Source organism: Rhinolophus sinicus, chromosome 5 (genome assembly GCF_057876585.1).
Source record: "Rhinolophus sinicus isolate RSI-liver-muscle chromosome 5, RSI-T2T, whole genome shotgun sequence".
Taxonomy (NCBI): domain Eukaryota; kingdom Metazoa; phylum Chordata; class Mammalia; order Chiroptera; family Rhinolophidae; genus Rhinolophus; species Rhinolophus sinicus.
The window spans coordinates 108,431,151-108,455,278 of NC_142505.1; the positions used below are offsets into that span (position 1 = coordinate 108,431,151).

The 24,128-nt window shown below is 57.4% G+C and overlaps 1 protein-coding gene across 1 annotated transcript; it reads left to right on the forward strand.

Moving 5' to 3' along the window:
* Positions 1-7,400: 7,400 nt before the first annotated feature.
* ZNF316 (zinc finger protein 316) lies at positions 7,401-23,033 on the forward strand. Its single transcript, XM_019753662.3, has 6 exons — positions 7,401-7,558; positions 11,796-12,142; positions 12,375-12,493; positions 13,311-13,437; positions 13,863-13,976; positions 18,845-23,033. The coding sequence occupies exons 2-6, from the start codon at positions 11,824-11,826 to the stop codon at positions 21,169-21,171; spliced, it is 3,006 nt and encodes a 1,001-aa protein (XP_019609221.3). The 5' UTR covers positions 7,401-7,558; positions 11,796-11,823; the 3' UTR covers positions 21,172-23,033.
* Positions 23,034-24,128: the final 1,095 nt, after the last annotated feature.

Sequence of the window (24,128 nt, forward strand, 5' to 3'; positions counted from 1 at the left end):
GGATTTTGGCCAGAGGCGCTGCAGGTCCCAGGGCCAGTGAGTCCCAGGCTTGGCTTCCTCTGTCAGGAGTGGGGGGATCCCATTTGCAGAGACGCATGACACCTTCTCACCCAAGACCTGGAAGGGAAATCAGAGAGTGACAAGGCTAAAGGGAGGGGAGGCAGGGACAGCAGCGAATGACAGAGCCCTGGGGCAGAGGAGATGTAGGTTGATGCCAAAATCCCAGGACCTGAAGGCTGGGGGCTGGGCAAGGCCAGAGAGGCCTCCCCATTCCTGACCTCCCCCCTCCTCACCATCACAGCAGCGGCTCCTCAAGGTAAGACACACGTGGTTAGTGGACACCAGGCAGTTTTAGGTAGGACACAGATGCAAGATCAAATAACGTGGGGTCACATAGAATCATTGCCATTGTTACATGGGTCACATAAAGTTATTGGCATTTGAATTATGTTTTCATCTTTTCCCCCCTAATATTTCCAGGTTTTATTGTCACGTGAGTCCCAGGATTTTGCAGGACCTTGCAGCATCCTCCGATCCTCAGAAGTTCTCTGCCTGTGGAATCAGCTCTGGAATTCTGCAGGCATCTTTCTGACCCAGGCACATGGCCACCTGGCCAGCACTGTCTGCTTGGGGTTCAGCAGGAGCCACAGAGGAATTTGCCTGGTGGTCCTGACCTCCTCCTGACTAGCTGACAAGCTTTTTGAGAGGTGCAGAATGGTGTGTCCACGCCCATCACCATCTACATGGCACCTTCACACGAATTTTAAAATGTGTCCCCTGCCCAGTGCACACAGCCCCCTTCAGGGCTTTGCAAGGGCTCCACCCCACCTCCTCCCTGCAGTTCAGCCCCATCAAGTGGTTCTTCGACTTGCAAAGTCAGCCGTTGCCACCTTCACTCCTGCTTCCTCACTCCTTGCATCGTGGGGGGAGCTCTGCTTTTCTGTGCCTGCCTCACACTTCTGCCCTTCTGTGCAGGCAGCCAGTCAGGCCTGACTAATCCCTGTGTGTTGGAAGATGCAGAAGAAACACATGGAGAAAAGAGCATTAAGAAAGGAGTTGTAGTGCTCGCTTCGGCAGCACATATACTAAAAGAAAGGAGTTTTACTTGGGAAGTTTTGTAAAGGAGTCCTGGCTTCAAAAGGCTGGCTCATCAAATGCAAAAAAAATGCAATGGGAATTTTATTAAAAACCCACAGAGTTACCAAGAATAGAATTAGTTTTAAATATTCATATAATGATCATGTCTGCAAGGTTTTGCAAAAAGGTGGGGCTAAGGTTGTTTGTGAGGGGCCAGGAAAGGGCTTATGGTTATATCTACTTTAGGACTAGTGCTAGACAGGGACCCAGGTGTGAAGTCCCTCCGGCCCTCTGTGCTGTGTTAGTCACCACAGTGGCAGTAGGGCACAGTGTCCTCTTGCTTCTCGGCAACTAGGTAAATATCTCTTTGGGCTGACTGACCCCTCCCTGGGTTATGTTTGTGCCATATGTGGGGCTGGCTGGCTAAGCCTCAGATTATCCGGTAAAATAGAGACTCTCCAGGGAATGAGAGACAGTCAAATCTATAAAACATTCATATGATGGGCCCACCCTCCTAAGGACGCCTCTGGCCTGCAGACAGTGACACCTTGGTTTGCATAAACTATTGCTTAGGACTTACTGTTCCTCACTGCTGAAACCAATCTAGACAAATTTCCCAAATTCACCTGGAGGAATACTTATTTTTTAAAGAAGTTATTTTCTTTTTTCCTTTCTTTTTTTTTTTTCAATTGGGGAATATTGGGGAACAGTGTGTTTTTCCAGGATGGCAAATCGTGTTTTTCAGTCTAGTTGTGGGAGGCACAGCTCAGCTCCAAGTCAAGTCGTTTTTCAATCTAGTGTGGAGGGTGCATCTCACTGGCCCATGTGGGAATCGAACCACTGACCTTGTTGTTAAGAGCTCACGTTGTAACCAACTGAGCCATCTGGCCGCCTCAAGAAGTTATTTTCTTAACATAAAAATAAGATGTACAAAATCAAACGGTCTCCAAAAAAAATCATACTTCTGCATTAACACAATTTCCATGTCACTGTTATAGATCTACGAACAGTTTGGGGGCACATGAAAATATTCCTGAAGTAGAGATTCCCCGGGCAGCGTCCTCTGCCTAGTTTTTGCTCTGCCCTCTGTGATGCATGCGGGCAGGGAGAAGGCTGCCAGCCCACCCAGCGGTTTCCAGGAAGCCCACTCTGTGTGCCAGCTTCCCTGTGGCTCACCATAGGGACGTGGGAGATATGGGGCCTCTAGGTGCATATGTGATTCTGTGAGGCCCAGGATATCTCTGTTGGAGCATGTGTACTTTGGGCCAGCCCCACCTCTACACAGACCCACCTGCAGGTGAGCTTCAGGAGCTAGTCCACTGGCTGGACAAAGCTCAAGCCTACTCAGCTCTCAACTGTCTCCTCCTATAGGAAGCCCTCCTGGGCTGTCACACCGGGGGCTGGCACAGAGGGGTGATGACTGATGTCCTCACCCAGCCCCATGTGCCCAGCATGGGGAGAGAGCCCAAGCGCCACCATTAAGAGAACAAGAGCTAGACTATAGTTAAAGCAGTAAAAACAGATTTTATTCAGGACCTAATACAATAAGAGAAAAGAGACCTCAGAATAGAGCTGGACCCAATTGTGAATACAGCAAAGAGAAGTGGGGATTTATGGCCAAGGAGTAAGGTGGTATATAGGGGGTGATTGGGGAGTCAGTGGATGGAAAATTACTAAGAGGACGAAAACATCGGTGGTTGGGGGGATTCTGGGTAAGCAGACCTGACAGGATTCTTGCTGAAGGCAGGCCAGGGTGATGAGACACCACCTGGGGGACAGTGGGGTGAGGACTTTGGTCAGATATGGAAGGGGATCAGATATCCAGGGTGGGGATTCTGGTTAACCTGACTTGACAGGGGTTTTGCTAAAACTGTGTGATACAAAGACAGATGCGAAAGCCCAGAAGTTGAGATGAGGCTCAGACTCAAAGTTTAGTCAAGGAGAGAATCTGTCACCACTACCCCCCGTTACTGCTCTATCTGCAGTCCACACCCCACTCCCACTTGGTCCTTTCCACCTCATGGCAGGGGACTGGACTTGACCCTCACTCTCCCTGTTTGGTGGACACTTCTGTCTTCCCTGTCTGCACCTCCTTTCTGCCCTCTGGCAGTCCTGGCCTTGTCCTGCTCTGCCCAGCCCCAGCATAACCACTCTCTGCCAGCCTGCCCTGCCCTGCTGGGCAGGAGGCTAGGATGGACTTGGGGCCTGGGCAGGCTGGGGCAACTGAGGGAGGGGCTGGGGCAGAGAGGGGCTCCCTCTGGAAGGGTGATGGGCAGAGTCCTTCACAACAGTGTCAATGTTCACGGAACCAGGGTGTGTTCCCAAGTGATCTGATTCCCCCCAACAGCAATTCCTGTGTCCACAGCTTAACTCCGTCATCTTCTGCTATGAACTGAATGTTTGTGTCCCCGTCAAAGTCGTATGTTGAAATCTTAACCCCCACTCTCATGGTGTTAGGAGGTGGGGCCTTTGGGAGGTGATTAGGTTGAGGGTAGAACCCTCAAGAGTGAGATTAATGCCCTAATAAAGAAACCCCAGGGTGCTCTGTAACCCTTTCCACTATGGAAGGACACAGTGAGAAGGTCCCAGCTATGAACTAGGATGCGGTCCTCACCAGACACTGAATCTGCCTACGCTTTCAGACTTCCTAGCCTTAGAACTGCAAGAAGTAAATGTCTGCTGTTTAAGCACCCAGTTTATGGGATCTTTGTTATAGCAGCCCAAATGGACTGATATTTTGTCATCTTGAAGCCTTGTCACTTTCCACCCGGGATACCTCAACAGCCTTTGGACAACTCCCTGATACCCACCTGTACCCGTCATCTTGGTAAGCCATGACCCGTCCTTTCCTGATGTCTGGCTTCTTGCTGCCATGGGGCCCCCAGGGAGGTGTGGGGCTCCGGCCATGGGATGCCCAGCCCCTCAGACTTGCCCCAACCTTCCCACCTCCAGCCTCTTGCATAGGCCAGGTCTCCCCTGCCCCACTGCGTACCAGTCTCTAGCTGCCTTTCAGACTTGGGTGAAATAGCACCTCTCCAATGAAGGCATAGGAACCTCCTTACCTCTGTTTCCCTCAGCTCCTGGCCCAGGGCTCAGTCTGCACCCCACAGTTGGGACTTTCCTTCCTCTGGGCATGGAGGCCCTGCGTCCCTCACCGCTACTCCTCCCAGACCAGACCAGGTGGCACAGTGCAGGAGAAGCTCAAGCTGAGGCTAGCCTTGTGGCTGAGAGGGGCTGCCGTTCCCCCTGCCCAGCCTTCCTTCACCAGCCCCTTCGCAGCACCCTTGAGGGAAAGAGCTGCTGACAAACAGGTCAGTCACTGGTTGGGCCGAGTGACAGCATCCAGTTTGGCTCTTTGTTTTTCTTGTTCTTGATGCTTCCTCCTGTCTTGGGGTGTATAGGCCGGGCATACACTGCCAACCACCTCTCTCCCCTCTCCTTCTGGCTCGCAGCAGCTGGGTGGAGGGTGGAGCAGCCCCATACAGGCCCATACGCCTTCCCTCCCCGGGCCGCTTCATGTTGGCAGAGGCCTCAAGGGGGACTGGGTCCCTTCCTGTGATGATCCTGTGTTGGTGGCCCATTGGCTGCCCCTCGAAGAAGCATGTTGGCAGAACTTTGGCACATCTAGATTCCAGCTCATCACGTAAAAAAATGGCACAAAGCCCCTCTCAATTCCCATTGTTCATAACCTATAATACCAACCCCTTGTTCACATTTCTAATTGTCCTCAAAGGGCTCTTTGTCACTGCCAGGCAGGATTGTCATTTTCAGTCCTAAGAAACCCCACAGTCAATTCAGCCGGCCCTAAATGACTCCAATCCGGGTCCAGTGGAGAGCAGACCTGTAAGGAACAGGCTCGGGTAGGATCACAAGAGAGGCAAATTTTAGTTTTTTGACTCTAAAATAAACACAAACCCTAAGGCTTCTATCAAGTGGCTTAGGTTTCATTCTCACAGAATAATGGGTTGTCTACCTGAGCACACCTTGCTCCTGAAGTCGCAGGTGTGGAGCAGGGGAGGGATAAGCCTAACTGACCTGGGACACGCTGAACATGGTGGACTGTGTGGCTTTTGTGTGGCTGCATCACTCAGTGTCCTGGCTGGGACAGCTTTGGGGACTCTGCCTGTCACAGCACAGGAAGGAGAGGCTCATGGGGAGGAGAACCTCAGAGAAGGAGGAAACAGAGGGGCCATGGGGCAGCAGCCTCTCTGCTCAGCTTCTGGAGATTCAGGCAGGGACCAGACCTCATGGAGGGCAGAGACCAGACCTCATGGAGGGCAGGGACTGTTGAGCGAGGAGAGTCTGGTGGACTCCACGCCCTTGAAAATCTGGTCTTGGGTTAGGTATCAGGTGGAGACAGGCCAAGAGGAGATGCTGGGGAGATGCAGAGTCCCTGCCTGGCAAGATGGAGGGTTCCCAGGCAGGAATGGAGCTGCTGAGTTTTATCTGCCCTCTCCTCCGTTTGTTCTTTACCTGGCTTTGGGCCCTGACTGCAACGGCATCCCCTGGGCTCCCTGGCCCTTCACATTACGAGTGGATTTGCCTAGTGGGCAGCGCGGGTGGGATGGGATGGGGGAGGGCCAGGTTGAGGTATTCTCATCCCTCCCTCACAATCACAGCTTCCACTGGTGGCCCCATCTCCACCACTCCAGCGCTCTGGGCCCAACATTCTTCCCTGCCCCAGCCAGTCTCTGGGGCCCCAGTTCCTTCACCTGGCCTACACTGTTCTCCTTAGTTATTCTACAACTGGATCCTCTCATTGGGACCACCTGGGGGTGAAGGGTAAGTAAGGTTCTAAGCTAGGGGTCCAAGGTCCCAAAGCATAGAGACCCACAGGACCAGACAGATGGTGCCACCTGGAAGTGGGCCTGGAGAGAGGTAGGGGGATGGTAGACACTGAGAACGGCAGAGCCCAGTCTCATCCACAGGGGCTGGTCACTTTGCAGGCCCCCAACTAGTGCCCTGCAAACTGTGGGCTCTGCAATGGCAGAACTTCGGATTTTTAAAATCTTTTTAGAAGACACCTTCAATTTTTAAGTGTTATTCATTTTAAAACATTTTTAAAACACCAGGAGCCAAACAGTCATTGTGCGGAGTGAGATTCAGCTGGAGGACAGGCAGCGAGCTGGTGCTGTGGGTTCTGGCAGGCAAGGCTTCGAGCAGGGGCTGCACCCCTCTGTGGGCCAGAGGTTGGAGCCCTTTGTGGGCCTGAGTTCACCTGCTGCAGCTGAGGTTCTAGAGGGCAGAAGCTGTTATTTTAGGCAGGTGTAAACCTGCCCTGTCTTGAGGGTTCAGGGTTAGGGCCACTACAGAAAATATAAGGATAATGGTGCCAGTGGGAAGGAGCCAGGCCACACCATTCCTGACTGGGGGTGCAGCCAGGCTGAAAGGGGCCCCATCTTCTGTGGGTACAAGAGCTCACCATCAGGCCCCAGATCATAACCTGGAGATGGATGCAGACAGGTTTGGAGGGTTGCGGGTGGCCGGAGTCCACCGAGTTCACCTTTTCACAGCCCCTAGGACGACCTATTGCTTCTCCTTCCCTCTGCTTCGAAAACCTTTCCTTTCCCAGAGGCGGGTCCTCCCCATGGTCCTGATCAAGGGTCTCTTCCCGGAGGCTCTTATTGCATTTATTCAGCGACCCCTGGTCGGAGCAATTGTCCTCGTCCACTTTGGGTAACCTACCCCCCCACCCTCAGTTTACCTATCATTGGCCCTACATTCACTAGTGGCCCCAGAAGCGGGGCGGGTAAGCTGTGGGCACCTGGCCCACCAGCTAGAGTCCTTCCTGATCATCCGCAAGGGACCGCCCACGTCCAGATCTGACGGCATGAGGGCCATAGGGATGGCTTCCACGAGGCCCCGTAGGGGTCATCACCTCTCTCCGTTGTCGTGGGACCTGGGGAGGGTCCCCAGGACGGGTTGGGCCCAGTGCAGGTCTGGCACTCAGTGCAGTCCCTGAATGATTGAACGAGGAAGCCAGGTCGGCTTTGGGGACGGGGTGCGCTCAGATCCGCTAGACCTCCCGGGGTTCTCCAGGGTCAGGGCAGGGTCCCCAGGGATGGGGTCGGTGTTTCGGAGCAGGGCGGATGCGCCTGGGTCTCCAGGGGTTGGCTGGGGTCTCGAGGTGGGGGACCGGCCTCTTCAGTGATAAGACCCGGATCGCGGGGCAAGGAGCGCCGGGGTCCCCAGGGGTGGGGTTGCGGGTGCGTACGAGCGCCGGGTCCCGGGCCGAGGGCGCAATCGCACGCGGTGCGTTTCCTCTGGCTCCACGCACGCCCCCTCTAGGAGCCGCGCTCGACCCCGCGTGACCGGAAGTGCCCCCCCGTGGGCTCGGGCGGGGCGGGGCCGGCGGCGGCACTTCCGGTGCCCACGCGCCGCCGCCGCGCAGCTACGGGGCCGTCACTTTGTGTAGCGCGGGGCGCGCAGGCCCTGCCTGGCCCCGGCGTCCGGCAGCGGCTTGGTCAGCCCGGCGCTCGTGGTGAGTGGGTGGCGGGGCCGGCGGAAAGCGGCGCGGACGGCAGGTGCGGCGTGGGCGCTGGCGTGGGGCCGGGGCCGAGCCGCCCCTAGACGCCGGCGCGGGAGCCCGTGGGGAGGCCGCGGCGCGCGGCGGGGCAGACAGGGCCTGTGCCCGCGTCTGGCGGGGTCCGGGCGGCTCGGTGGCCGGGCCTTCGGCGGCCGCGCCCACGCCTGACGCAGCCCGTGTCTCCCCACCGGGGCCTGCGCGATGGGGCGGGCTCCGACCCCCAGGACCCGTCCAGGCGGGCAGCACGAAGTAGGCGGGCTGGGGAGGACACGCGCGACTCCTCCGGAGGTGCCCGCCACCGTCTGGGCCCGAGGGCGAGTTGGGTCATGGCCACCCCTGGAGACACACCCATCCAAGAGGGGTTGTCACTGCCAGGGCTTCTGCGGGAGCCCGTGACCCAATGAGACCTCTGGAGGAATGGAGGTGACTTGACCATCCTCCCTGTGAGCCCCCCCCCCCCCCCCCCCCCCCCCCCCCCCCCCCGCAAGCTTGCTTAGTGACCTTGGGGGCCTGGTCTGGGTCTTCCCTCATGTGCAAATGGAGGCCCCCCAGTGGGCTGTTATGATGAGTCTTCTAGTGCCTTTAGGCAAGTAGGAGAACCCATCATTGGGATTGGATAGGGTCTGGGCTGCTCCATGTGGCTGCAGAGGTCGGTGAGGGGCTGGCCTTCGGTGGAGGACCCAGTCGGGGTTGCGGGGGAGCAGGAGGATCAGGCCCCCATCTGTGACTGTGTGGTGAGACCCTGGAACTTGGTTTGCTTCAGCAAGTGTTGGCAGGTCTGGGGAGCTGCCCAGTGTGGTGAGGGAGCTGGGATGGCCCGTGGATACACCTGCACCAGGAGCAAACCCAGGAGAGTAGTGGAGCTCAAATCAGTGGAACGACAGTGAGGACCCTGGTAGTCAGGGAAGGAAGGCTTCCTGGAGGAGGAAAACCTGGAAAACCTTGAATAACGGGTATAGTCAGTAAGGCCGCCCAGAGGGAAGGAATCCATGTGCACCCACACATTTCCCCTACTTCTCCACTTTTGTGGAGAATTTCTAACAGTTTTCAAACTTTGCCACTTCTTTCTGTACCTGGGGTCCTCCCTTCTCCCTGTGGAGGGCATCCTGTCACCCCCCCAATTCTAACTGTCTGCAGCACTGTATCCTAGGGTGCAGGGCTCCAGTGGAATCACGGGTCTGGGATGACCTGTAGCTTGTGTTGATGAAGCTGCTACCTGACCCTCTGTGGCTTCTGCCCTGGAATTGGATGCCAGGAAGTGAGCAGAGTATGTTTCTGGTGGGCTGACAGGCTGGAAAGAGAAGAAAGGAGAGTGTGCGGGTTTGGGGGCGCCTGCCCAGCACACATCTGGCCTGGGAAGTCAGAAAGAATGTAGTGTTCAAATTACTGAGGTCCATTTTTCAGAACCGTTCTGTTCTGTATTCTGTGTCGGGGTATATGGGGTGTGTCACTATGCAGGGCCCTCGTCCCATCTGCAGGGTGACTGCCAACCTCCACGGCTGCTGGTCCTTTCCCTTCTCTGGTCACCAGCAGGTACACTTCTTGGGAGAAGGGACTTCAGGCCAAAGCACTTTGGACACAGAGACTCTCCAGTGCCTCTGGGGTGGCTTCCAGTTGGATGGACCCTCAACAGTAGTCAGTATGTTCTGGAATGTGACAGTGGGGCCAAAAGACTGACTTTTAAAAATGTCATGTTCATCACATTGACTACAGATTTCAGTCATTTCTTCAGTGAGAATTTCAGCACTTACTCTGTGCCTGGCCTGGGGGGATTCAGAGATGAGCGAAGGGAACCAGTGGCTTTCTGGAGTTGACCGTGTATCTTGAAGACAGGCAATGAGCAGACAGTTCCTTAAGTGTGTAAAAAATATGGGTGCTGCAAGGGCAGAGTCCAGGGCACTGTGTGTTAACTGGGGCCCAGGGGGCTGCTGCCTCCAGAGGATGAGCGAGGAAGAGGGGAGGAGAGTTCCAGGGAGAGGGGATGGCACGTGCACAGGTCCTGAGGTGGAACGAGCATGGTCCCACTTTATTCCAAAGCCACGGAGTTTTCTTCTTTTGAGTGTCAGTTCCTGGATACTGTGGCCTGGCCTGTGGGAGTCCACTGTGGGTGGTGGTCAGGCAGGAGGCAGCTTTGCCTGGCTTAGCATGGAGTCTGGCTCAGCCTGAATTTGCAGCCTGAGGCCTGGGTAAGAAAAGCCCTCCTCTGAGGCTGAGGTAGGTAGCAGTTGGAAAACCTCTGCTGAGGATTCTCATTGCCCTGAGTGCTGGGCAGGGCTGCATGTTCCTAGAGGTGGCTAGGGTGACACATAGCACACATTGCTACACCTTAGGCACCTTCACACACCCAGAGAGCTGTGGAGACCGGCTCTGGGTGAGGCTGCAGGCTGCGGTGAATTGCCTCCTAGCCATAGTTCTTTACCTGTGAACTTGGGTTCAGTGGTTGTGAATCTAGAATGGGGCTGGAGCCAGTCGGGGGGAGCATAAGGGTTGGGACAGAGGGGGCTTCTGGGCACCAGTGTACCCCAACCCCTGGACTTGCATCTTGGCCTCTGGGAGGAGCTACATGAATGCTCTGAGCTCCTGAGCTGTTAAAGTGTGGATTTTAAAGCAGCAGCTCAAAACAGTTCAGAAAGTGGGTGTACACTGCCTTATGATTAGAAAAGTGATGAGATCTGGAGTAAGAGCTAATGCCTGAGCAGTTCACCTGGGGGGACCCAGTGGTCTGAACTGTTCTCATGACCCTGGGTGTCTTTCTGCCGATGACCCTGTCCTGTTTTAGGCGTTCTGTGGCAGATTCTCTCCATTGGTAGAGCCATATGAGCTGGGGTGCGCCCAGTTGCCCTGCGCGGCCCGACATTTCAGGATCCTTCCGGGGTTCATGCCCTCATCCCAGGATTCTGGGTTGCTGTACTTGTAGTGAGCTTGGCTCACTTTGGAAATGAACCTGTTCAAGTCTGAGATACTGATGGAGCCGGTGCCGGGAGATGGACCTGTTCTTAGGCTTACACTCAAGGAGCCATGGAAGCTGACTCATCGAAGCTGTGACTGTCCTGCCCTTGGGACCCCACTGGGGCTGGTGAAGGACATGCAGCTGGGAGGGAGGAGTGGCCCCAGGGCCTGCGGCCTCCCTTCCTGTGTGGCATGGCTGTCTCCCCTGAGTGCCTGGGTTGAGCTGGCTGTGACATTGGTCTAAGAGTAGGAGCCTGTAAGCCACTGGGGCTTTGACCACTCAGCTCTGAAGATTCTCTGATCCCCAAACTTGAAGAGCTGTCCCAGGGCATTTCATATCACTTTTGCTGGTCTAGCGATGAACCAGATCTCTGAGCTCTTCCTGCTGAGCTCTTTCCAAATGTCCTGGACGGAGTCAGGGGGAAGGGAGACGCAGAGCGTAATGCGGAGGTGTCCAAACTTTTTTCAGCGTTTTTCACCAAGGGCCATATGCGGTAAAACGCACAAACAGCCGGGCCACTCACTCGAGGTGAAGTCCGTATTGCCGCACCTGGTTTATTTAAGTAAACTAAATGTATTTTTGGAATTTGCTGCGGGCCAGTTAAAAATGGATTGCGGCTGCACTTGGCCCGCGGGCTGCAGTTTGGACACCCCTGGCGTAATGCATGCTCAGGGCCTCTTCTCTGCTGCCCCTCGCAGGAGGCAGCCTGACCTGCTGGCTGCCCAGGGTAGGTTGTACCTGTCATCTCTGCCCTGTGTCCCACCCTGTCTCACTTCTCACCTGTCCACAGCCTGCCCGTGCATAGACCTCTCCAATGACATCCCCTGCCAGGCCGAGTTCGTGCACATTGAGGGCTGGGTGAGCACCTCCTTCTACCTAGCAGGTGGGCTGTTCCTTGCAGGCCGCACTCACCCCTTTCAGCTAAACTCAGGCCATCCTCGGGCCTTGTTGCCTGGTCCTTGAGGATAAAGACCTGGGATGAACCCCTGATTTACTCCCAGCAGTCCACCCCGTGTGTAGTTGCTGGCAGGGAAGAGCTGAGACCACATAATGGGGGGGTCGCGGAGAGGGGCTCTTTGGGCAGCTTATGTGCAGACAGAATGTCTTGTTCTGTCACATGAGATCATGCAGAGCTCCAGTCCTGCCCTCACTACACAGTGGGTGCAGTACACCCTGCGTCCCACCTGGCGGCGTGAGGCCCGTGCTGGGCCCGCTCATCGCTGCCTCCTGTCTGTGTTCCAGGCCGAGCTGAGGCTTCTGTCCAGAGAACATGGCAGCCCTTCACACGGCTCCAGACTCCCCGGCCGCCCAGCTGGAGAGCGCAGAGGACAGCTCGGAATGTGATCCTGACCAGGAGGAAGAAGAGGAAGAAAAAAGGGAAGAGGTGGAAGAGAGAGAGGAGGAGGAGGAGATGGTAGGGGAAGACGCGGAAGACGAGCTGGATGCAGACAGGGGGCAGGTGGAGGTGGAGCTGCAGGAGGACGAGGACGTGGAGGTGGTGCCGGTGGACACGCAGAGTCCAGAGTTGGGGACCCAGGAGCGCCTTTGCCGCGGTGGTGATGCCAGGTTCCCAGTTCTTCAGGAATCGGGTAAGAAAAAGCTGGCGCTGGGGGAGGGAAGGGAGGTGGGGGGCTTGGCGGGCAGGCCGGGAGGGCTGTGTGGCCCAGTAGGGTGGAGCTGGGCCTGGGACATCAGGGACCAGGCTTTGAAATGGGCAGTGGCCAGGAGCTCCTGACCATGCTTGCTGAATGGGCAGAGGTGGCCAGGGCAGCGAGGCCCGATGCCGAAGGCAGCTGGCTCCTAAGAGATCTTTCCCCTCAGCCCTGCAGGCTTCCCAGGTTCCAGCCCTGCCTAGGGAGGGGGACCTGGAGGACGAGGACGACGAGGATGAGGACGAGGATGAGGACGAGGAGGAAGATTTCCTGACAGCCGGGTCTCAGGTGAGCTGCCCTATCATTTGGAGCTCAGTTAACCAGGCAGGGTTTCCCCAGGTGCTTGCCCTCTGCTGTCCTGGAGACCCCTGCAGGCAGGGCAGCAGCACTTCGGTCCTCAGGCCCAGGCTGTGAGCTGGGCCGCGGCTGCAGGAAGCTCTGGGCATCTCCAGCCCCCAAGCCATGGGATGTGGTTCCACTCTCCTGGGGCACACACTTCCCAAGCCACTGCAATGTCCTGGTCATGTGGCCCACCACCCACTCACCTGCACTGTGCAGTTCCTTCAGAGGTCTGGCTCTCCCCCAAGGGAGCGCTGTGCCCCTTACCTGGAGTGCTTGCCACCTGCTGAGCTGTCAGATCCAGCACCAGCGCCACACTCGATTTAGTTGGTGCCACCTGTACACCCAGCCATGGGCCCTCACACTGCTGACGTGGCCTCTGGCTTCAGCCAGACAGTGAAGTAGGAGGGGACACGGCAGCCATGCAGCACAGCGTGGGGGCTGGGGCTTTGCTGTCCCCTGACGTATGTGTGAACCCTGGCTCTGTCCCGTGTGAGCTGGGTGTTTGCCCTCTCTGAGCTTGGGTCCCTAGTCTCAGAGTTGGAATGGGGTCCCTGCCTCACAGGGCTGCAGCCAGGCCAGGAAGCCCCCAGTACAGGCAGGCATTTGTAGGCCCGCTGGTATGGCGTGTTGGGCTGTGTCCCCATGCGCTCCTTGTTGCAGGGCCACGGTCAGTCCCTTGAGGTAATCTTCCGTAGCTCCCTTTGTAGGCCCCATCTCTCACCTGGGCAGTTTAGAGCAGTGAACAGGGCTCTGTGTTTTCCAGGGGCTGGTGACCTTTGAAGATGTGGCTGTGTACTTCTCCCTGGAGGAGTGGGAAAGGCTGGACCCAGACCAGAGGGACCTCTACAAGGAAGTCATGCAGGAGAACTACGGGATCCTGGTGTCCTTGGGTAAGCAGGGCCTTTTGTGCCAAGGCCTCCTGGTGCAATTGATGTCTGAGAGGGTGGCTTCTGGAGCCCCAGGGTCTTGGAGAAGGGGATGCTGGGGCCAGCTCACCTCCCAGGGAAGCCCCAGGGCTTCTGGGTGGGGGTATGTCCTGGGGTCCCCGCTGTACCCAGCAGTGCTGTGAGCCAGGTACACTCCCCAGAGACCTTGAGGGGTGAGGAGTCAGGTGATGGATGAAAATGTGTGGAGGGTCTTGGCAGGAGAGCCACAGGTGTCAGAGCAAGGCTCTAGAAAGAAGGGAATGTGGAATTTTCCAGAGGGGGGTAGGTAAATGGGAGGGCTGGTCCTGGAAAGGATGACGAGGAGAGAGGTGTGAGGGCTGGCCTGCGGGAGCAGCCCCGCAGCTACCCTCGGTTTTTCTCCATGGCAGGATACCCAATCCCCAAGCCCGAGCTGATCTCCCGGCTGGAACAAGGAGAGGAACCGTGGGTCCCAGATAGCCCCCGTCCTGAGGAGGGAGACATTGTCACTGGCGTCTACACAGGTGAGCATGAGACAGAATCTTGGGGGTTTTCTGCCAACACAGCTCTGCAGAGCTTTGCCAGATTTCGACCTCTGCTGCCGCCTGGTACCAGTGGTCTGGGCTGCGGGGTGGGTTTCGTGGAGATAGGGTGGCCGCCACGGGCTAACCTTGGCCTTTGTGGCCTACCTCCTCTTGGTCCCAGTCTATGGAGGCCCGAGCGCTGGGAGGTCCCTAGAGAATCTAGAGATTCCTCTTAGGAGCCTTTAAAAATGATCCTCAGTCCTCACCTTGAAACCTCTGGGTGTTATTTATAAGTGAGGGCTCAGAGGGGCTAACAGACTATGGCCCAGGTGCCAGCAGACTATGGGTCCTGGCAGTGTTTTAGCCAGTCCTGTGGCTTCTCCACCCATTTGACCACCTCTGAATAAAGGGTCCCCCTCAGCCTTCCCTCCTCTCCCAGGAAGGCCCCGGGAACAGGCCCCTGGCCTGGGTTGGCAGCTCTGGGCCTTCCAGAGAGATTTTGGGAAGAATGTGTACAGGAAACGCTCAGGGTGGCAGATGTCTCCAGAGACCTGGGACCTGGTTCTGGTTCTGTTCCTCCCTCTGTCTGAGCCTCACTTTACTCGTCTGGAGAATAAAGAATTTGAACTAAACCTGTGGTTTCCAACCTGAGGACGTCGGACTGTTGGATCTGTGGAGGTGCCTCATGGAGGTCTGTGAGTTATTCTCAGTGTTTCAGAAGGTTCAGTGGAGGCCCTCGCTCAACTAGGTATATTTGGCTTTGGGCTGGAGTGATGCCAGCCTAGTGGGGGCACTGGATGTCTCATGCCAAGCACGTGCCTGGATAGACTTGGAGCAGCGTATAGATGTGTTTTAAAATAAAAATACAGAAAAACACAGAAAGTGCCATGCCTACGTGTGTACTCTTCAGAGTATTTTCCCACATACTGTTTATCCTCATAACAGCCCAGGGAACAGCAGGGGAGGGATTCTTAGTCTCGTCTCGCAGATGAGGAAGCTGACTTACTTGGCTTGGCCTCGGCGGGCTCAGCGCAGGCCTCACTTTCCATTTGTCGCAGAATGGCCTGTCCGCCTGGGTAGCCACATTCTCTGGGACTCTTTTGGAGTCTTTCCTGGGCTTCAGAGTCGGGAGGGCTCTGGCCAGCAAGAAAGTTCGCTGTTGCCTCCAGGATGAGACTGGAATGTCAGACGTGTCCAGAGGGTCTTAGAGGGACTTATGCCTTGTTATGGGCACGTCTCAGAAATGCCACCTGGAGGTGAAGGGGCCACAGGCTGGCACTGGCCTGCTTCTTGTCATGGGGATAGTACTCCCAGTTCTCCATGCTTGTTGGAGGGTGCTGGGCTAGAGCCACATTGTGCCCTGTGAACCTGGCTGGGGGCTGGCTAGCTGGGCCAGTCACTGTGTCCGGCTCATGGGCCTGGAATGCTTCCCGACTCCTCACCCCTGGCCCTCACCTGCAGAGCCCGAGGTGGGTGCAGGATCCCAGCGTGTCATCTGTCTGCTGGGGTCACACAGTAGCAAAGGCTGGGGTCACTGCAGAGTGAGTGCATTGGAGGTCCTCCTTAACTAACTGGCCTGTCTGCTAAATGGCCTCCCTCCTCTCCCCCACATTCACTGCTGTGCAGCTGAGCTAGTTGGGGATTGTTGGGTTTGGGCAGGACAGACGCTAACTGTTCTGAGCCCGACAGAGTTTCTGTGTTTCTAAATTGTAGCCTTGCGGAACACAAGTGTATTCCTTTCTTGTACTTCTTGACAAATTGGGCCACATATAAGGACTAGATTCTGGCCGGATTCTCCCACGCAGGTGCCCGGCCACCTCCCTGGTGCTGACTGAAAGCACGCCGTACTGTCCTTCCAGCTCCTCGCCTCTTCTGACCCCACCCCTTGCTTGCCACCTTTCTCCTCGCCCCAGTTAGAGGGCAGCGTCCCTCCCTCCCTTGCAAATGCCCCTTATAGTCGCCAGGCAGATCCCTGCCCCAGGCTGAACCCAGTTTCTTCCCATTCCACATCTACACTGAGCAGGGATACAGCTGGAGAAAAGCGTGTCCTCACTCCACCTCTCAGCAGATCAGGGGTGCAGGTATGCTCGGCGTGAGGCCACAGGGCCCTTACATTAGTGCCTGGGTACGGCACCTCCTGGAAGTGCCTTGGGGCTCTGCTGACAGGTTGGCCCCTGGGATTGTCATGAGGCCTCAGAGCACTGGGCTCGGCCTAGCTGGTCGTCACCCACGGTCAGAGTCCTTAGGAGCAAATGTCTCAGGGTGATGAAATGCCAGCTCTCACTTCCCACGGCCTACTTCTCTGCTCTCTCCCATGGGTTGTGGAAGCAGCAGCCATGTCTGACCGCCTGGGCCAGTGGTAAGAACCCCTGCCCCTTTTTCAGAGCGTCTTCTCTGCCCTGGCTCAGGTCTCTCAAGTTGACCTGATAAGTCCTCACTTGGGTCCAGAGCAGGTTTGGATCTAAGCATCAGCAAACTCCTTTCGAACTCTGTCTCCATCACAGCCTGGGTTAACTGGGTATCCCCACTGCAGGAGCCAGACCTCCTGACCCTGGGTCACTTAGGTGGTAGATGACTAGGGAACAGAGCATGGCCTTGGGCAGACTGGTCTCCCCCTGGGTCCCCTCCAGTGGCCCTGCTACTTCTTGACATCTTGTGTTGGAGTGCAGCCAGCTCCGACTGCCCAGGGGCCTGGGTGCCCCCTCGCTCAGTGTCAGCGGTGGCCTTTACCACCCTGCTGCACATTTAGTGTTTCTCATTCTTGGGCAAGCAGCCATGCCAGCTCCAGAGCTAGTGATGAGCTCCACGAGGTGCCCTCCCAGGATTGGTCCCCACTGCAGAGCCCACCATTGCTCACAGGCTGAAGTGGGACAGGGCAAGGGCTCACCTTCCCAATCCAGGAGGCTTCCTGCTGCCCTCGGAACCCAAGGAAGAGGTGTTATGGATGAGCTGTTGGGACCCAGCTCACTCCTCCCAGCTTCTCGTCCAGGAGGTGCTCACTGACCTTTGGCTAGGTCCCAGGGTGCACACTCACCCCACTAAAACATGTACTTGTTCCTCAGCTTGAATCCCCCTGTCTTAGGGAGTCTCAGATTAAAACTACTCAAGACCCTCACCAGTCTAGAGGTAGAATCCTTTTTGAGACTCACTGAAAGAATTCCCAGCTGACCTGACCAGCAGCGCAAACTCCTGTCCTCCACTGTCCCCTCCTCGCCCTCTGGGGACAGTCCTGCCTTCACAGTGATGAGGAGCTGGGCCTTTCTGTGCCGCTTGAGGGCATAACCACTTCATGTCACTCACTTGTGGCCATGGGTGGCAGTTGGAGGTAAACTCAGCTTAATAACAGGAAACTTTTATTGAAAGCTTATTTTTACTATAATAGTATATTACTAACTATAGAAAACGTAGAAAGTGTTGCAAAGTGTGAAAAAATAAAACCACCCATTTAAAAAAAAAATTATTGGGGAATATTGGGGAACAGTGTGTTTCTCCAGGGCCCATCAGCTCCAAGTCGTCCTTCAATTTAGTTGTGGAGAGCGCAGCTCAGCTCCAAGTCCAGTCGCCATTTTCAATCTTTAGTTGCAGGGGGCGCAGCCCACCATCCCATGCGGGAATTGAACCGGCAACCTTGTTGTTGAGAGCTCGCACTATCATCAACTGAGCCAATGGCCACCCCTCTGGAAGCTCAGAGGCAGCTTGTTATCTTCAATCTAGTGGTGGAGGGCGCAGCTCACTGGCCCATGTGGGAATTGAACCGGCAACCCTTTTGTTCAGAGATCGTTCTCTAACCAACGGAGCCATACGGCCGCTCCAAAACCACCCATTTTTGCATTCCTTTATATGGTACATGTTTTTTTCATAGTTGAAGCCATGCCCTTGCAGTTCTGTGCCTGGCTTTATTTCCCTCAGCACTGTGCTTTGTTTCCCCATGTGACTATGTCACCATATATGCAGAATGCCATACAGAACACAGGACGGGCTGAGGTGGGGTGGGATGCTCACCCACCCTTCCCTCTGGGACAGGACTCAGTGATGCAGGCTTCCCCGCGAGGCTGACCCTGGTCTCAGCCCTGATCGCGGACATGGGTGTGGTGGGTGAGGGGGTTCCTCCATCTGTTTTAGGAACTTGAACCTTCCAGAGGCTAGAATCCTACAGCATGGTGGGCAACCACCGTGGACAGACAGCACAAAGGCTTTATGAGGAAGCATGCAGGTGCTTTGCAACACCTGGACCCATGGGCCAGGCATTTTCCCTGTGTTCCCTGTATAACTTAGTGCTTGCTCCATAAATATTAGTTCTCTCCTGGGTGAATCACGATGGCAGGCATACCAGCACTCCCATTTTATAAACTGGGAAACCCTACAGACCTGACCCCATATCCATGCTCTGCTCTGAAAGGAGAAGTCGGTGTGGCTTGGTGGAGGAGGGACAGAACAGCAGGCACTTGAGGGTCCTTGTCCTTTTGTGATGGGAAGTGGCTTGCAGCTCACTGTCAGTCTAAGCCAACTTGGGACAATTTCCCAAATACATGGCTCAGGAAAAGCCAGGCTGGGGGCAGCTTAGCGGGGAAGCCTGGGCTTTGCTCACACAGTTGCTGGAGCCTCAGGGTGAGTGTAGAGAGCTCCTGGTCTCCTTTCCTGGTTCTGCTCTGGGGTTGCAGGGGACACCTCTGGCTGCTGACCAACCTGAGGCTGGTGGAGAAGAACCCAGAGAGGGAGGGATGCTGAGCAAAGCTTAGATGCTTATAGGTCCAGGTACTCAGCAGCCAGGTTCCTGGAAGCCACGATCTCCTGGGGCAGGAGCCTGCAAGGGGCTGCTGTCAGGGCCTCTTCTCACCTGTCGTCTGGCCTTCCCTTGTCGCCTTCAGGAGCCTGGTTCTGGACTGACGACATAGAGGACCCCGAGGAGGAAGACGACGACGACTTCCTGGCAGAGGTGGCCGAGGAGGAGAATGAACCCCCGGGGCTGTGGTCAGCGGCCTACGGCGTGGGGGATGTGCCTGGCACGTGGGGCCCCGATGACTCGGATTCCGCGCAGACTCCGGAGGGCTGGGGGCCTGACCCGGGCGGCCTCGAGGCCCTGGCTGAGGGGTCGGAGATGAAGCCTTTCCTGCCGGTCCGGGAGCCAGGTGCGAACCTGCTGGCGCCCTGGGCATTTCCAGCGGAGGTGGCTGCCCCAGCCGGGAGGCCCGAAACCACATGCGATGTGTGCGGCAAAGTGTTTCCGCACCGGTCTCGGCTGGCCAAGCACCAGCGCTACCACGCGGCCGTCAAGCCCTTCGGCTGCGATGAGTGCGGCAAGGGCTTCGTGTACCGCTCGCACCTAGCCATCCACCAGCGCACGCACACCGGTGAGAAGCCCTTCCCTTGCCCAGACTGTGGCAAGCGCTTCGTCTACAAGTCGCACCTGGTCACGCACCGGCGCATCCACACTGGCGAGAGGCCCTACCGCTGCGCCTTCTGCGGCGCGGGCTTTGGGCGCCGCTCCTACCTGGTCACGCATCAGCGCACACACACTGGCGAGCGGCCCTACCCGTGCCCGCACTGCGGCCGCAGTTTCAGCCAGAGTTCGGCTCTCGCGCGGCACCAGGCTGTGCACACAGCCGACCGGCCGCACTGCTGCCCCGACTGCGGCCAGGCCTTCCGCCTACGTGCTGACTTCCAGCGCCACCGGCGCGGTGGCGGCTGCGCGGAGCCTGGCAGCGACGGCCCTCTGCGGGAGCCCTGCGAGACAGCGCCCGCAGCGGGGCCCGAGGAGGCCGAGGCCGAACCCGGGCCCGAGGGCCCTGAGACCCGTGAAGCAGACAGAGAAGGCGAGGCCGAGGCGAGAGAGGAGGTTTCCGCGGCAGCAGAGGCGCCCACCCCCAGGAGCAAGGAGGACCCCGAGCCGGACAGGCGTTTCCTCGAACTGGGTAACGGCCTGGGGGAGGGCGAAGGTCCTTCCTCGCACTCGTTGGGCTTCCACTTTCCCGTGCATCCCAAGTCTTGGCTCCACCCGGACGGCTTCCCGATCCTGGGCCTTCCAGACTTCGGGGAGCGGCTGCCGGCCGACAGGCGCCCCCTGTCCGGACCTCTGGGGGGCCGGCTCTCCCTGGTGGAGGGTGCAGGGCTAGCCTGCGACCCTTTTGGCGGCACGAGCGGGCCCGGGGGCGTTGGTGGCGGGCTGCACGCCTTCGGGCCTGCCGTCGGTGGGCTGCTGGCTGAGCCGGCCCCTGCCGCGCTGGCCGAAGAGGAGAGCCCATGGATCTGCTCTGACTGTGGCAAGACTTTCGGACGCCGCGCGGCGCTGGCCAAGCATCAGCGCTACCACGCGGGTGAGCGGCCGCACCGCTGCTCCGACTGCGGCAAGAGCTTCGTGTACGGTTCACACCTGGCGCGCCACCGGCGCACGCACACGGGCGAGCGGCCCTTCCCCTGCCCCGAGTGCGGCGCGCGCTTTGCCCGCGGCTCGCATCTGGCGGCGCACGTACGTGGCCACACCGGCGAGAAGCCCTTCGTGTGCGGCGTGTGTGGCGCGGGCTTCAGCAGGCGCGCGCACCTGACGGCGCACGGGCGCGCGCACACAGGCGAGCGGCCCTACGCGTGCGGTGAGTGCGGCCGCCGCTTCGGGCAGAGCGCAGCGCTGACGCGGCACCAGTGGGCACACGCGGAGGAGAAGCCGCACCGCTGCCCCGACTGCGGCAAGGGCTTCGGCCACAGCTCGGACTTCAAGCGGCACCGGCGCACGCACACGGGCGAGAAGCCTTTCCGCTGCTCCGACTGCGGCCGCGGCTTCGCGCAGCGCTCCAACCTGGCCAAACACCGGCGCGGCCACACAGGCGAACGGCCCTTCCCGTGCCCCGAGTGCGGCAAGCGCTTCTCGCAGCGCTCGGTGCTCGTCACACATCAGCGCACACACACGGGCGAGCGGCCCTATGCCTGCGCCAACTGCGGCCGCCGCTTCTCGCAGAGCTCGCACCTGCTCACCCACATGAAGACGCACCGCAGCGCGGCGGGCGCGCCCGGCCCCTCGCCCGGGCCCTCCGCACCCAAGGCGGAGGCTCCCGCCAAGGTGCCACCTGGCGCAAGCACGGGCACCGGGCCGGGGGATCGCGGCAGCACTCTGCTGGAGTTCGCGGGCGGGACGAGCTTTGGCTCTGAGCACACGGCCGCGTTCGAGGGGCCCTCAGGCGCCTACGAGGAGAGCGTCCTGTGAGCGCCCGAGGCCGACTGAGGCGCAGCCCGCTGGGCCACCGACTCCTCCACGGGGTGACCCGGGCACCGGCTGCTGCGCGCCGGCCCTTTGCTCCTCTGGCGGGGCTGAGGGTCCCAGTCTTGGTGCGGTGCCTTCCCTCAGCCCCCGGCCTCGGGCTTCCCTCCTGCCCGGCCCGAGAGCCGGGCCACCCAGCTCCTACAGCCATGTAGAGGTCACGAGGGGAGAAGAGAGCCGAGCAAACGAGGCGAGGGCTGGACTGGTCACCCCGACAAAGACTGCAACATCTCTGGGTCGGTGCTTTGAAGCCAAGCGGTAGGGATGGCAAGCGATGTTATTTATTTTACTTGGATTCTGACTTGGGTGGCCCGCGGGACAGGTGGCCGATGAATTTGTAACAGGGATTTACAGCGAGGAGGAAGCCCTTGCGCCAAGGGAGGGTGGGTGGTGGAGGCGGAGCCTCGGCTACTTCCGGTGGGTTTGCTGACCACGTTGTCCATCCCTCAGTGGAAGACTTAGGGACCTTCTGGTCGTTGGAGTATGTCCGAGGTGTTTTAAGGACTGTGCGCGTGGGGAAGCAGGGGAAGCCTTGTGAGTTCCCACAGGACAGTGCGCCTCCCTACCCGAGGGGATGGAGGTGCGACTGGGAAAGCTTTGATTCCGACTCGACTGGGGGTATTTATTTCCATTTCCTGGATGGCGTGAGAATTGGGGAGGAGGAGCAAACGCCAGAAACCAAATCTGTGGCCCCAGGCTGGGGGGTCGCAGGTGTTCACCTGTCCTGAGGGAATTTGAAGCCTTACTCTCCGGAGTCACCCACGCTCCTCACCCCACTTGAGCACCGAGGTGGGCCAGGTGCTCGCCACGCTGAGCGGTTTGTCTCAGCGTCCCCTTTGACTCCTTTGGTACTCACCTTCCGCATTGGAGGTGGCACACTCAGCGATCCTCGGGGGCCCTGGGCCCCAGCCTTCACCCCCCTGGGCTGCCTGCCACCTCTCCTGGAGCAGGTGGACACATGGGGCCCTGCTCTTCTAAGCCCCATGCTCATTTAGATTTAATAACCAAGTGTAAAGTGACTAAGGTTGGTGGCAGGATCATTTCTCACATCCTATAATCAGGGCTCTATGACACCTGCAGGTCCTTTTAACTCTGCTTCTGTCACTTTTCTACACTGGAAGCAGGCAGTGTTTCTGTTTAATTTCCCATGTCACAGACTGGGCAGTCTGCACAGTGGCGGTCCACTGCTGGGGGTGAGGGCCTGAACCCATGGCTCATGACAAACCAAGCACCCAACTATGCAAGGCCTGCACCTGGCCGGCACCACACCCTCTAGGCTGGGCCATTGGGAACCACGGGGAGCGCAGCTGAGGCATCACATATGTGAGACCCACTCCTCCCTTAATGCCTCTTTGGCCAGTGTGAGTGGGGCCAGAAAACAGATTCTGAAGCAACTACATTCCCTTTTAGACCTAGTTCCTTCTGTTTTAGTATAGACATGGCCTTGGGGCCGGAGAGCCAGCAGCCAGGCTGCTAGGGGCTGGGGGTAGGAGGCACAGTAGTTGGTGGGTGGGAAGAGGGCCTGGATGGTGGTGGTAAGAATTAGCCCGGCTGGGTGAGGGGGTGGGGTGGGGTGGTGAGGAGTGCTGGGGTCCTGGTCTCCATCTCCTCTCCCCATGGGACAGGATCCTCAGAAAGGGCCAAGGGCAAGGTGGGCTGGCCCCTCATGGCCGGGGGCTGGCTCTTTGCTGTCACTCCTGGCACGCCCCTCGAGTGCATGCCTTTGGTGCCCCTCCTGGGCCCAGCTGCTTCTGCCCTGCCCCATCTGTTGGCAGGAGAACCTAGCTTTAATAAAGAGGAGAAACGAGCTTTCTGACTGCATTCCGTGTTGTTGCTGCTCCTCTGTGCCCTCAGGGAGGCGCTGCAAGGCCTCAGGCCCATCTTGTTTCTGCAAACATTTTTTAGGAGTTTCTCTTTTAGGAAACCAGACTGGATCTGTGAGGAGTCAGCCCGAGATGAGCTTGGCCCCTGCTGCCTGTGTGTGCAAGTCTTTCCCCAGCAGGCCACGCCCACTGCCACATACTCTCTAATCCACTCACCTATACGGGGACATTCTTGTTTGGGATTGTTTTGGCCAGCCTTCCCCTGGTCCCCTTCCTGGTGGTCCAGAAATGTGCCTGAGTCACAAATCCCTCCTCAGAAGCCCCAATACTATGTGGGTTTGTCCAGGCTCACCTGCTCTGTAACAGAGCAAAGCGTATCTCCCCAGGGCCCCACCTACCTTTGACCTGATTTATTGACTTCTCCCCACATGATGTCCCCATGACCAGATCTGACCCTCCCATCCTTTCTCCATGGATTTGAAAAATATGAACTGTGAAGTAAACACTGTTCTCAAATGTGATTTGGAAGCATCAGAACAGAACCCAGTATTTCAGATTTTTTTTAAAAGACAGGCTTTGTGTGGCAGATGGATGTTAAGACCTAGTTAAAAAGCATGGCCTTGAGGATCTTAAAATCTATTCAGAAAAACGAAATTAGTCCCTGATAGAGCTTACAATTGTCCAGCCAAATAGTTTTGAATTTGGTGGGGGTAACCCCAATCCTGATAGTCATAGAAAAAAAAAGACAGCCTTCCTGGTTTTGAGAGGACTTCTGAATTTCTGGAGTCCTGATTCATTCCACAAATGCCAGTTTAGCACCTATCATTACCAAGGAGGAATGGAACCCTCCAGTGACCTGTGAGATGTGACCCTTGAAAGGTACTTCGAGCATCATGAGGCCCTGAGCACCCCTCTTGCCTCCACCTACGTTTGTTATTTTCTTGTTTCTCTATTGCTCCCATTTCCCCAACCTCTTCTCTCCTGACCCTTTCACTTAATCTCTTCAAACATTTCCTTCTAACCCTTTTCCTTTCTCTAATTGGCTACATATGGAATAAAGTATTTTGAAATTTTTAGTTA